This window comes from Varanus komodoensis, unplaced genomic scaffold (genome assembly GCF_004798865.1).
Source record: "Varanus komodoensis strain SLA01 unplaced genomic scaffold, ASM479886v1 scaffold42, whole genome shotgun sequence".
NCBI classification, from domain to species: Eukaryota; Metazoa; Chordata; class Lepidosauria; order Squamata; family Varanidae; genus Varanus; species Varanus komodoensis.
Window position 1 is genome coordinate 4,620,324 of NW_025335972.1, and position 14,295 is coordinate 4,634,618.

At 45.9% G+C, this 14,295-nt stretch overlaps 1 protein-coding gene across 1 annotated transcript; it reads right to left on the bottom strand.

Annotated features, from left to right (window-relative positions):
* Positions 1-2,571: 2,571 nt before the first annotated feature.
* FDX2 (ferredoxin 2) lies at positions 2,572-11,120 on the bottom strand. Its single transcript, XM_044443790.1, has 5 exons — positions 11,002-11,120; positions 7,651-7,690; positions 6,207-6,313; positions 4,601-4,688; positions 2,572-3,379 (listed from the first exon to the last, which is right to left on the bottom strand). Exons 1-5 carry the CDS (start codon positions 11,114-11,116, stop codon positions 3,223-3,225), a joined length of 507 nt encoding a protein of 168 aa, XP_044299725.1. The 5' UTR covers positions 11,117-11,120; the 3' UTR covers positions 2,572-3,222.
* Positions 11,121-14,295: the final 3,175 nt, after the last annotated feature.

Sequence of the window (14,295 nt, forward strand, 5' to 3'; positions counted from 1 at the left end):
CATCCAGCAAAGCTGCATGTCATAATCGGGACAGTTGAATGCAGACTTTTTAGCCTCCTTTCTGTGCCCAAGCACCTTAAAGTATGACTAATGCAGCAACAGCTTAAATACACTTATAGCTTGATAAATATATCGGGTAGATCACAATAGAAATCTAACAGACTATTTTCTTTGTAAATCCCTCTGAGCTGATCACTGGCTTGGAAATCAACTAGTTCTGAAAAAAAGTTACTTGCATTTTCTGGTGCTACCTCAAATGGATTCTGAAACATTCTTAATTCCTTTCCATGCTTATGGCAATCAATGAATCTATTCTGGAATCCCACCTGCAACAGGTTCAGTGCTTTGATGTGTCTTTCAACATTGAATGTAAATTCCTGTCCAAATTTTAGTAAAGTGAAACAAGAGAAGCTTGAAAATTTACTTTCACTAACTTGCTTCACAAAAAAGTTTAGTTTTGCCTCAAAAGCTTTCAATTCAGAATACATGTCACACACAAGCTTTCCTTTCCCCTGCGACCTCAGATCCATTGTGTTCAGATGCTCTGTGGCATCAGTTACGAAAGACAAATAAAAAATCCATCCAGAGTCAGAAAGAGGTTCTTGACCTTTTCCCTTCTGCTTGAGAAAGACATCAGTTTCATGATGAAGACTGAAAAGACATTGAAGGGCTTTGCATCTGCTAAGCCACCTGACGTCTGCATGGCACAACACATCTCTATATTCTGCCTCTGTCTCCGAGAGAAAATTTTGAAACTGGTGATGAGTAAGGCCATGATGCCCAATGTAATTAATGCTGGACACAACAATACACACCACGCTTTCCCACTCACAACACAAGGCTTGCTTGTGGATGATGCCTTGACATTGCATGGAAGTGGACCCTTTAATCTCAATGTTTCCTTATGGATCCTTGCAGCTACACATTTTTCTTCCCACCATATTTCTTGCACCATCCATTATGATGCTTTTCAGTTTATCCCAACTCAGACCAAGATTTTCCTTCCTCATCGCTGCCTGGCAGCCAAGCCTCAATTGTGAGAAGCAAGGTGGGAGGGAACTTGACTGGAGGAAGATGTGGAAAGGGGACTCCCATAAGCTTCCCTGGTAATAGAGTCCTCTTTTGCAGCAACCTCACCAGTGGGAAGCCACTTGGAGGAACCTTGATGGGTGGAGCCTCTAGAAACTTTGAATGTGCAAGACACTTTGTATCCTTTTTGCAAAAATACCAGACCTTTTACTCTCCTTTTCCAGCCTTTTTTTTTTTTTTTTTTAGCAAAAGCAGGCCAGAAATCTCTTGTATCCATCCACACAGCTGTGTTATCTTCCTCACACACGTATATAGCCTTCAATGCATGGAGATGCATGGAGACAGGGAGTGAATGGGGCGGGTACCTGAGCTCTGCTGCCTTGCAAAGCGCCCAGGATGGCCAAAATGCGGTAGGGAGGACAAGACCAAGACCGACAGGAGGCACCATGGAGACCAGAAGAAACAATATTGCTGTTGTGGTTTTTTTAGGAGAGGGGCAGGAAAAACAGCAGCAGATGGTGCAGTTTGAGGCAGGAAGAGCTGCATGGGGTCTCGGGGAAAATGGCTTGAGGTTGATCACAGTAAACAAGCTGCAGGGCCTCAGATAAAGAGCTTGGGGGCTGCAGGTTGGGGACCCCTGATGGTAGAAGGTTCGTTTCAGTTTATTAGTTCTTCAAAGAAGCTCTAAGATGCCCCCACCCCCACCAATCTCAAGTTTATTCTTACAACACAGTAAGGTGAATGATTGAGAGAAAATCTCCAAGAAAGTGTGACCAGCCTAAGGTTATTGTACAATCACCCTGGGTCATTCCAGGATTATCAGTGTGTGTGTGTGTGTGTGTGTGTGTGTGTGTGTGCGTGTGCGTGTGCGTGTGTGTGCACGCGTGCACACACGCACATGTGCATGCCCATCCAGAAAACATCTTTCTTCAGTGATTCTCCTGTATTTTCACATTGCTGCTTCCTTCTCTTTCCCTGAACAGGAAAAGATCTGTTAAGGATGGAATAGCTGATTAGCAGTGCAAAAAAATGCCTCCATCAAGAAGCATCCCGGCTTTACAGATAGGATTTGAACAGCTCTGCACCATCCCATACTGTATATTTCAGTTGGCTCCAGGCCAGGGATTCTGGCCACCCAACAATGAGAAAGCCTTTGATGCCATTAAACAATTGGGAGCTAAACACTGACCCCAGCGCCAGTTATCCCACAATCTGCCAGTCCTATCCCGCCTTCTGCTCACTTCTGCCTGATCGGGCGCTGGGAGCTGATATAACAGATTACGGCTCAGACCCACACTCTTCCACAAATGCTTTTCACCTTAAATCTACTAGTTAGGCGACTTGTGAAGACAAGAGTCATCGCTTCCCTTCATATGTTGCCTGCTGTAAACCTTCAGGATGCGAAGGACTGTAAATCTAAGAGATTAGGCCACCGCCACCATTTTCTCCACATGTATCTCTTCCTGGACAGACTAAGTTTCAGATTCACTTTTCACGCATCTGGAAAGGCACATCTTATGAAGGCAAAAACAATGGCAGCAGTCTGCTTTCATATATTTATTGATACAAGCCAACAGGAAACATGAAGTAGGCAACCTCTTGCCTGTTGGGGAATGCAAATCCTGCACGAAACAGATTTTGCCACCAAGGGGCAGATGAGGGACAAGAACAATGTTGATGAAAGCATTGTTTATATAATGGGAAAGCATACAAAGGGAACTAATGAACGTGCCTGTGAGAACAACCCACACATTCCCCTTTTTTCCCCATGCATTCAAAAATACTTCGCAGAACTCTCTGCCTCCATGAAAAGACTGCAGCTCCTCTTTCCTCCTGAAATGTCTTCTATTTTGCTGCCCAGAAGACCCAGGAAAACAGCTATTTGGAAAGAAGGTTCTTCTCCCAACATCCTCCTTGTGCCATGTGTGAAACTGTGCTCAACACAGTGATTGCTTAGGGACAAAGGCACAGAAAGATGGCACCTTAAGCTTTATGAGTGGCTGTATTTGGCTGACCCAAAATTCCTTCCTCAGCACAAGTCACTTGCTCACAGAGCAAATTCTTTTCCTCCTTTTATACAACTCCTGTCTCCTTCAGCCACATTGCTGCCTTGCTCTCTGCAGCCTGCTGAACAGATTCTGTTCAGGGTCAGCCTCTGTCTAGAGATCAGTTCAGCCCTTGGCTCGGTTGCCCTCAGTGGGGTTTGGGGACATGTCCGTCCACATAAAAGTTCCTGGTGATCTTGGGGAGGGTGAACTCGGCTCCTTCCAGTTCTTTGCTGAGGATGATCTGGCAGCCCAAGCGGGAGTTCTCCTGAAGCAGTGGTGCCATGTCCAACATGTCCTCCTCCCTAGGAGGAGAGAAAAGGCAAGATGCTCTGGGAATTGCTGACTGCTACAACTTACATTCTGACTTTCTACCTTTCAAGGCAGATAACAGCAATTGTCGGAGGAGGGGAGTAGCTTTGGCAATGAGATGGAAAAGAAAAGCAGATAAAAGCAATCTGCCATCAGCACCAAACAATGCCCACATAGAACCTACTAAAAGGAACCCTGAATTTAGAAAAGCCCAAGACCTGGCTGAAAAGCAAGCAAACTTTGCTCTGCAAGGGGAGGCCATCGGAGAGCAGGCAGGACAGGCCTCCACAGAGGCGGAATTCCAAGGCTTGGACACAACCCCTGAGAAGGCCTTCCTGTGTATATAGAAAATGTGCCTCAGATACTGGTGGGATGCTTAAATGATCTGACTGAATCAATGGTCACAATCCTGCACAGGACATCACAGGGATCATGGGATATCCCAGACCTGGGCAGCTAGAGAGTCTCTCACTGCAGAGGGAGCACCCACCTTGCACGGCTCCTCGCTGAGCACGGGGACAGGCCCTCAGCGTGTTGTCCTCCAGCGCCAGAGACCAGGCTGATGCGCTGTGGGTGCACTGACAGAGCAGGAGTGGGCCATCTCCTGCCCATCCTCTTCTGCAGCTGCTGCCTGTGCCATGCTGTGGAACTGGCTTTTGTCACACAGAAGCAAAAAGAGCTGGCAGGTCACTGCCAGATTTCAGAGGCAAACTGCTCCCAAACCTTAAAAAGGACTAATGTTTTTCTGACTGAATTCATCTTGTTGAAGAAGCTATTGCAATTTGCTGTTGAATTTCATTGGCAAGCCACCATTCTTTTCCCACACCACAGTTCAGTAGCAGGAGTGCAGCCCACAGGGAGGTGGAAAGTTGCCTCTGGAATACCTAAAGTTGCAGGGAACACACTTGCCAATATTGCCAGCCTGGGAGAGAGTTGGCCCTTCCCAGCTGTACTGCTCCAAAGGAAGCTGAGAAGGACATCAGCAAAGAACCCAGCCCCATAGCAGTTTGGGTAACTAGTGTCTAAAACAGTCCTCCCCAACCTGGTGCACACCAGAACTTTTCTGATGAAACCACTATCAGCTGTAGCCAGCATGTCCACTGCTCAGGAATGCTAGGCATTGTAGTCCAAAACATCTGGAGGACATAAGGCTGTGGGGGGACAGTGCTAAAATGGCCATTGGTATGACAAGGGAGTACCAAGGTGGCCCCTACCGTTCTTCAGGGGAAGGAAGTTTGTCCATGACGTCAGGGCTCACATAGACGTGGCAGGTAGAGCATGCAAGAGATGCTTCACAGGCACCTGTCAAGGCAAGAAGAGGCAGTTGTGAAGGACAGGTCAGCAGAACATGCTCCAGGAACTCAGAGTGGCTAATGAAACCTGCACTGTTCCTCATGGAGCCAGGCATGTCCATCACTGACTCCGTGGACTTTCAAACATATGTCTCATCACTGAGCCAGAAACAGGTCACCAAATTATTGCAGCAGCTGTGGGGTTTTTTTTCCTTTTCTATGAAAAATGCTAAAGCCTTTGTGTATTGAGTCATTTTTTCCTCCCTTAAACTTTGAGAGGGAACATGACAAGATGTTAAAAATGTGAAGTGAGTGCATGAGTTTTTCTTCCTCTCTCCATTTAATAGAACTCAAAGTCATCTCTTGAAGTTCCTGTCCTTTGTTTCTGTTTGGTTTTATTGGGTCACCTGATGAAGGTGCTAAATTGCTTAAGATAAAACTAATGCATTTTTGATGACATAAGGTTCTGTGAACCACATACAGTACATATCTTGGGTGGGAAATTATAAACACTATACTTAGAGGGAAATTTTATTTATTTATTTTTGGATTTATATCCTGCCTTTTTCCTACAAAGGGCTCAAGTCAGCTTACATCATTCTCCTCCTCCATCTTATCCCCACAACAACAACCCTGTGAGGTAGGTTGGGCTGAGAGCCTGTGACTGGCCCAAAGTCACCCAGTTGGCTCCATGGCTAAGCAGGGACTCGAACCCAGGTCGTCTGAGTCCCAGTCCCATGCTCTTAACCACTACACCACACTGGCTGCAGAAAGTACTGACAATCTTTCCCCCTTCTGCCTCCCAACTACATGTGTACCTGAAAGTCTCAGTATTGCTTCATGCATCCAACTAAGTTGGTTACAGTCTAAAACATGGGTCCTCAAATTATGGCCTGAGGGCTGGATCTGGCCCGCCAAACCCATTTATCTGGCCTGCCATAGAGGTTTTGGACTCGGTGAGGTGACGGCTTGCTTGTGCGGAGATCGATTTGGACTCACTCGGAGAAAAGGATCTCCTTGTGAGCAAGCCTCCGCCTCGCAGTGTGCGTGCCCAGTGGCAGCTTGCTCACAAGGAGATAGTTTCGGACTCGCTCAGAGAAAACAATCTCCTTGTGAGCAAGCCAGTGTCTTGCTGCGTGCGTGCATGCCCCCCCCCAACCCATGCTCCCCCTGCCTGCACCGCCTTGGCGGCCCGTGCCATCGCTGGTACCTTTCAACAGGCCCCCTGTTAAAAAAGTTTGAGGACCCCAGTCTAAAAAGTTATGCCATCACAGGAGCGTTAGTCCTCACATGCTTGGTTGGTTTTGCCACCCTTCTGGAAATAATTATGCACTGATGCAAGCTGCAAAGATGGCCACCAAATCAGACCTCTTCTTCAAATGTTTGTATAACAAGATGGCTGAATTATATAGCATCCCAGTTGCTGGAGCACAGTGTGGGAGGACTACTACCTTTGTGTCCTGCTTCAGGGCTGCCTGCTGTTGCCAGTTGGGTGCCTGGCAAGATGTGCCTTTGGGTTGCAACATACCTTCTAGGTCAATGCCATGTCTCTGAGCCAAATGCAGCACGTCATCCCCGACTCTGCCTTGCACTGGGAGCCGTTGTCCTGATCGGTCTATGAACACCACATTCACTCTGAGGCAGATGAAAAAGCAGACAATGCCCTCAGTCCTTGAGCCTCTCATAATTATCAGGTACCAAACACTGCAAACATGATTGCAAACACCTTCTGCAAATCTGCATAAAGGTGCGAACTGCCAATCAACACCGAATAAATACAAAGGATTTTGAATTGTAAACAGTTTCACCATAAAAGAGAACTAATAAGAAATGTTCAGGCCTCAACAGATTAAAAGCCAATTCACTTTGCAGGATTTAAATGTTCAAACAATTAACTGGTTCTCTTCATACAGTTTTACTTCAAAACAGGGTGTTGCATCCACATTGGTTGGTTTTGAACCGAGGCAGGTGGACCCAGCAAGCACACGTACCCATGGCAGTTCTTCGTGACAACAAGAGGTAACTGTGGGGCCAGAATAGGCTGAAGAGATGGCCCGGTAACAGCTGCCCTGGGAACTAAGCTAGCAATATGAACCCGTTTATCTAGTCTCCTGTGTTTCTGATTAGCACACAGATGTACTAAACCCTGAACTATGGAAAGCTGCCCCCTGGACCTTCCATTTCAGATTTAGCCTAATGGGAACACCTGCTGTCACCATGCCTAATTAGCCTACGTGTAATTATTAGCCAGTGACATTGTTCCATGGCTTCTCACTGGGCTTTGTGTAGGCCTCACTGACAGCCATATTCTGTTTAGCTTGCTTTTTGCTTCCTTAGCAGCCAAGCCTGTTTTAGGATTCTGGGCAGGGGAGATGCACAAAGCACTGACACATGGTATAATAAGCAAGTGCTTGCTTATCAGGCTCGCCAAGAAGCTTGCCTTCTAGACCAAGGCTGAATTAACTAGATTAGTATGACCTTGTCAACCAATTGATCAATTGTTAGCAATGCCAATACTAGCTTATGGTGAGACCAGTATTTTGCTAATTAGCAGAGCTAGGAATGATGTAACCCTAAAGCTGACATTATTGTAATCTACATTACTTCAAAGTTCACACCTATATCAATGTATGCTTTGCTGTAAACAACAGAGTGTATATAAAGCGGGCAGTTGGCCTAACCACTCTGTGTTCAGACTTCTTGGACCAGCAGGCATCACTGCTTGTCTGTTCCAGCTGACTGGAACATTGTTGACTGACTGCTGTTATTGACTGCATTGTAAATTATGCCATAGGCTAATAAAAATCTTGTAAGCAAACTTGGATCTCACATATCTTGTCTTAGGGATCTCCAGAACCTTTAAGCGCACAGCCAAGTCAAAGAGGCCTACATAGTCTACAATAAAGGGACACACACAAACAGAAAATCCAAGATTAATCTGAACCCAAAAAATTACATTCTCTGATACTCACACTTCAGCCATACAGTTTTCATCTTCTGCTTGAAAGGCCACTAGAAGAAGAAAATCCAGACACACAGCTTTATCAACATTCCGTAGGGACTTGAATTAGTCTTCTAGTAGCCATTCTCCAGTTCTCCAAGAATAGTACTGTATGATTTGCAGTGTACCATTGGATCTTTTGGAAGAGATTCATTCCAGAATGCAATCTGCTGCTCTGGCCAATTTGTTTGTCTTCACAAGGGCTAATTAGATATGTTTGTCCCTGGGCTAATTAGATATGTTTGTTAGATATGTTTGTTCCCTGCTCTATTCCTCCTGTTATCCTGCACAGGAGTCAAGTAATACATTGATACCCTGGCTCATGAACTTAATCTGTTCCAGGACTCTGGTCGTGACCCAAAATGGTCATGAGCCTAGTTAAATTTCCCCATAAGGTTCAACATAAATAAGGTTAATCAGCTCTGTAACTTTTTTTTTAATCAGAAAAATGTGAAGCAAAGTGACAAAGAACAACAAAGATCGCAGCCATCTCCCCCCTGCCCCACCCCGAGCACAAGCATGGCCATCTCTCTGCCTCTCCCCAACACGACTGAGATTGCACCTGTCATCCCTGCACACGCCCGTCATTCCGGCGCACTGTGGGGGGGCGCAATCATGGGTGCACTGGGGGAGAGAGACGGGCATGAACAGGGCACGCTGAGGGAGGGAGAGACAGGCATGAATGGGGAGCACTGGGGGAGGGACAGACAGACGCAATCTCGGCCACCCCACCCCCAGCATGATCGCAGCCATCTCCCGACTCGGGGGGCGGGGGTGAGGAGATGGCCACAATCATGCTGGTGGAGGGGCGGAGATGGCCGAGATTGTGCCCGTCTTTCCTGCAGGAGTGCGCCCGTGATCACACACATCTTCCCGGCATGAATGCAACTGCAATCCTGGCCATCTCCCCACTCAGAGAGAGGAACAGTGTAAAGAAATAGAAGAAGACAATAGAATAGGGAAGACTAGAGATCTCTTCAAGAAAATTGGAGATATGGAGGGAACATTTCATGCAAAGATGGGCATGATAAAGGACCAAAATGGCAGGGACCTAACAGAGGCAGAAGAGATTAAGAAGAGGTGGCAAGATTACACAGAAGAACTATACAAGAAAGACCTTAACATCCCTGATAACCACGATGGAGTGGCCACTGACCTCGAGCCAGACATCCTGGAATGTGAAGTCAAATGGGCCTTAGGAAGTCTGAGCAACAACAAAGCTAGTGGAGAAGACAGTATTCCAGCTGAGCTATTCAAAATCCTAAAAGACGATGCAGTAAAAGTGCTACACTCAATATGCCAGCAAATTTGGAAAACTCAACAGTGGCCACAGGATTGGAAAAGGTCAGTTTACATTCCGATCCCAAAGAAGGGCAATGCCAAAAAAATGTTCAAACTACCGCACCATTACACTCATTTCACATGCTAGCAAAGTTATGCTCAAAATCCTACAAGCTAGGCTCCAGCAGAATGTGGACTGAGAACTACCAGAAGTACAGGCAGGAGTTCGAAAAGGGAGAGGAACTAGAGATCAAATTGCCAACATACGCTGGATCATGGAGAAAGCTAGGGAGCGCCAGAAAAACATCTACTTCTGCTTCATTGACTATGCTAAAGCCTTTGATTGTGTGGATCACAACTAATTGTGGCAAGTTCTTAAAGAGATGGGAGTACCAGATCATCTTATTTGTCTCTTGAGAAACCTGTATGCGGGTCAAGAAGCAACAGTGAGAACTGGACATGGAACCACTGATTGGTTCAAAATCGAGAAAGGAGTTTGGCAAGGCTGTATACTGTTGCCCTGCCTATTTAACTTATATGCAGAATATATCATGAGAAAGGTGGGGCTAGATGAATCACAAATTGGAATTAAGATTCCTGGGAGAAATATCAACAACCTCAGATATGCAGATGATACCACTCTCATGGCAGAAAGTGAAGAGGAACTAAAGAGCCTCTTGATGTGGGTGAAAGAGGAGAGTGCAAAAGTTGGCCTGAAACTCAACATCAAGAAAACTAAGATCATGGCATCCAGTCCTATCACTTCCTGGCAAATAGATAGGGAAGAAATGGAGGTAGTGACAGATTTTATTTTCCTGGGCTCCAAGTTCACCACAGATGGGGACTGCAGCCAAGAAATTAAAAGATGCTTGCTCCTGGGGAGGAAAGCTATGGCAAATCTAGGCAGCATACTAAAAAAGCAGAGACATCACCCTGCCAACAAAAGTGCATATAGTCAGGGCTATGGATTTCCCAGTTGCAATGTATGGCTGTGAAAGCTGGACCATAAGGAAGGGAACTGCTGGGAACAATCGACAGCAAAAGAAGAAGGGGACGGCAGAGGATGAGGTGGCTAGATGGAGTCACTGAAGCAGTTGGTGTGAGCTTAAGTGGACTCTGGGGGATGGTTGAGGACAGGAAGGTCTGAAGGAATGTTGTCCATGGGGTCACGATGGGTCAGACGCGACTTTGCAACTAACAAGCAAAACTCTCTTATATGTGTTGGACTACACATCCCATCAGCTCACCTCAATATGGAGGACTCCAGACTGGGGAAGGCTGAGAAAGCACATTGCACGTGGGAGGCAGTAAGAAGGCCTAGAGAGTCAACCCCTTTATTTATCTGTTTAAAACATTTATATACCATCCACTACCAAATAGTCTTGGGATGGTCTTACAATAAAACAAAGTAAAGCACAGCATCCATTCTGTACAATTAAACCCCAATTAAAATCACAATCTAAACCTTAAAATACTGGAAAAATAAAAAAGTAGGTAAAAAATAAAAATAAAATTATACACAAAGCGATCTTGAGGCCGTGGCACACTTTCAGCTTAACCTGCCTTCAGAGAATCAGTCTAACAATGAAATTGGGGTAGGGGAGGATAAAATTGACACACATGTGCTCTGGCGTGTGCCTCATCACCAAGAGAAGCGAGCTTTGGGGGCTGCAGGTGTCATTTACAATGACCTAGGTTTCTTGCAAGAAGGCGAGAGTAGTGGAGAAATAGTCCGTGTGTGCGAGGGGGGAACATATATAAAAAGGCGATATGACGCAAGCAACCGGAATAATTCGTGACAAAATCTGGGGAAATGGCGGTGCGGAAGATTGGTGGGAGCTTACTTCGGAAGAAGGGGAAAGCACTCTAAAGAAAGAGAGAGGTGCCACCCCCGCCGAAAGGAAAAACCGGTGCCTGTCCCTCTTCTTGCCCCAAGGAGAAAACGGGCACTGCTTGGTGCGTGGGAAGTGCGTCCTCCGTCATCATTGGAGCAGCGAGAGGGGAGGGCAGAAAAAGACCCCCGAGCACAGCGTCTCCCCACCTGCAGTGCGGAAGCCCCGAAGCAGACATCGCCCAGCAGTCCCGCGGAGCAGCCGGAACCAACGCCGCGACTGAGTCGCGCTCACCCGGCCGCCCGCGGCCCAGGAGGCCGCCATGACAGACTCCACGTGACCGCCAGGCAGGGTCGGGCGTCTGCGACCGTCTCCACGAGACGGAACGGGGGCGGGGATGTGCGCGTGCGCGCCCGCAAGACGGGAGGTGAGGGTTGTTAATGGTCGCCGGTCGCTGCTCTCATTCGCAGCCGTGTAGCGCTTTGGGGTATCGAGAACGCTTCACGTGCAGTATCTCACAGTCTTCAGAAGAACCGTGTAGGGTAGGTCAGTGTTAATCACCTCCCTGTTGCAGGTGCGGGGGGCTGCTTGAGCCCGAAGGCGGCTGGTGAGTTCCAGAGCTCCCGAGTAGAAGTCTGGGCACTGGGGCACCCACTGCAGGAGGAGGAGTACAGGCGACGAAGGGAGAGTGCGCAGGGCTGGGGGCGAATAGAGTTCCCTGCATCGGGATTAATTTAGAATTAGTGGGACAAAAGGTTAAGTCTGCCCATTTTTAGTTGCAAAATTATTGGGATCACAGAGCCTCTGAGCAAACTTCGAGTGTATTTCTGTTTAAAGGAGGCCAGTTTATATATGGCAATTTTTTTGTTGAGTGTGTTTATACTCCACATAAAAATTGCCCAATTGTTAGGGCCTTGGTCTGATCGTCAGAGGTCGTGTGTCCGCAGGAATAGTAGAAGTTTGAATTTCAGATGCATAGGACAAATGATAGGAAAGAACTGTTGTTTTTACACCCTGCTTGTTAGAAAGATTTATGCTTTCTTGAGAGAAAATGCTACAGCGCTGGTTTGCATGTTACGATGGATAGCATCGTAAACAGTATTCAAAACACAGCTTTGCATAAAGGCTTTACAATAGTCACTATTTTGAACTCCTTTCCTTATAATCCCAAATCATGGTATTTGCCCTTTTTATAGCTGCCACACTCTTGAGTTTATTTTAATGAAGATACCCACCATGACTAAGATCTGTTTTCCTGTTAGTTACCACCAGTTCAAACCTAAGCATTGTGTATGTAAACAGTGGGATGTTTTGTGCCCCAATATTCAAGCAGATCTTACATTTATAAGGAACCTCAGCTGCCCCCCCCCCTTTTGCACCCATTACTTTGTGGAGAGAATGTTGATAGTCCACTTGAGTGTTCCTTATCAAGTGCTTGTATTTTGAGAGGATGGAAAGAATAGAACATAATATATAGCTTGGGCAGTGGGTGAAAAAGCTGAGAGAAAAGCATGAGGAAGTACAAGGAAAGATAATCAGATTTGCAGGCAATACAAAACTGGGTGGAATAGAAGACACCCTAGAAGACAGAATAAAGGTTCAGGGAGATCTCGATAAACTTGAATGCTGGGCTGAAAGTGACAGAATGAGATTCAGTAGGGACAAGTTCCATGTCCTGCACATAGGAAAGAGAAACCAAATGCATCAATACAAGATGCGGAATATGTGGCTTAACAGTACTTAAAAAGACCCTGGAGTAATTGTAGACAACAGGCTAAAGATGAGCCAACAATGCAGTGCAGCTGCAAAAAGGGCAAATGCTATTTTGGGATGTGTTAATAGAAGCATTACTTCCAAATCATGAGTGATAGTAGTTCCCCTATACTCCTCACTATTCAGGCCTCATCTGGAATACTGCATCCAGTAATGAGCACCAAGGTTTAAGAAAGATGCAGAAAAATCAGAAAGGCTCCAGAGGATGGCAACAAAAATGCTCCAGGGTTTGGAAGCACTTCCCTATGAAGAGAGACTGAGAAAACTGTGATATTCAGCCTTGAGAAGACTGTGGGGGAGGAGAGACATGCCACTCTGTAAGTACCTCAAAGGCTGTCTGATACAAAGAGGAAGGTAAAGATCTCACGGTTACCAGCATGTAGGACATTGAATAATCAACTCAAGTTGTGACAACCCAGATTCAGGCTGGAGATCAGGAAAAGCTTCTTCACTGTCAGAGCAATACAACAGTGGAACCAGCTGCCTAGAGAGCTGGTGGGTGTTCCCACACTGGACATTCAAAAAGAAACTGTACAGCCATCTGAGTGGGATAGATAACTGGTGTCCTTCAACAGCAGTGGGTTGGACCCAATGGCCTTCTTGGCCCCTTCCAAGTCTACTATTCTGTGATTCTGATTTCAGGTGAGCAAAAGCTTAAACATCTGTCATTTATAATGAACAACAAGCTAATGTAATGCACGTATACTTGCATAGTTAGTATCATTTTGTATAAATTTACATATTTGCCATGGGCAGAATGTCAACACACTAAGGAAATGGTATGAATGCCATTGCACCTCATACTGAAGCCTTAATTTCTGAAATATAGCTGCACAGAATTTTTTTGCTAAATTTGTGTCACTGCACAAACATGATATAAAAAGGCTAAAGTGGTTTCTAGCTAAGAACTAAGCTCTAAAGGATTCAAGAGACTGGTGATTACTTTTTATTATTTCAAAGGAATCCATTTCAAAGTAGTGGAAATTTGTGATCAGCTCTCTCAGTGCTTCTGTGATGTCTGAAAGTAACTGGCAGAAAAGGGTGTCCTGGAATGGTTGCTCTTCTCCTCACTTCACTTGGCAGGACTCCTGCAAATCAGACATACACACCACGTGGGAGGGAACTCCTTCCCTGCTTTGGGATGTGAGGTAGCATCAAGGTGACTTATCTTACCTTTCCCCATTTTTTGGGCTCACATTGCTACCAGCCATCACATCCTCTGGGACCAAATACCATAGGTTTCTGAAGCATTATGGTGGCAGGTTAGTATTTTAAGTATACAAGACTGGTTAATACTGAATTGAGAGGTGATAGTAGACTTTTGTCTACTCATAAATGTAATATGTCTGCATGGTGGTACAGTGGTACCTTGGCTCATGAACTTAATCCGTTCTACGACTCTGGTGATGACCCAAATTGGTCGTGAGCCAAGTCAATTTTCCCCATAAGGTTCAATGTAAATAAGGTTAATCCATTCTGTAACCATTTTGTAAATCACAAAAATTTGAAAAAGAGCGACAAAGAACAACAAAGCTCATGGCCATCTCCCCCCCCACCCCGCCACCTGAGCATGACTACGATCATGCCCGTCTTCCCTGCACAAGCTCGACCGCGGCCATAGACCGATTGCGATCATGCTCAGGCAGGGAAGATGGGTGTGATGCAGTCGTCACCTGATGTGGAGTTCACAACCTAAGGCAATTTTTTTCTGAAATTTCTGTTCGCAACCT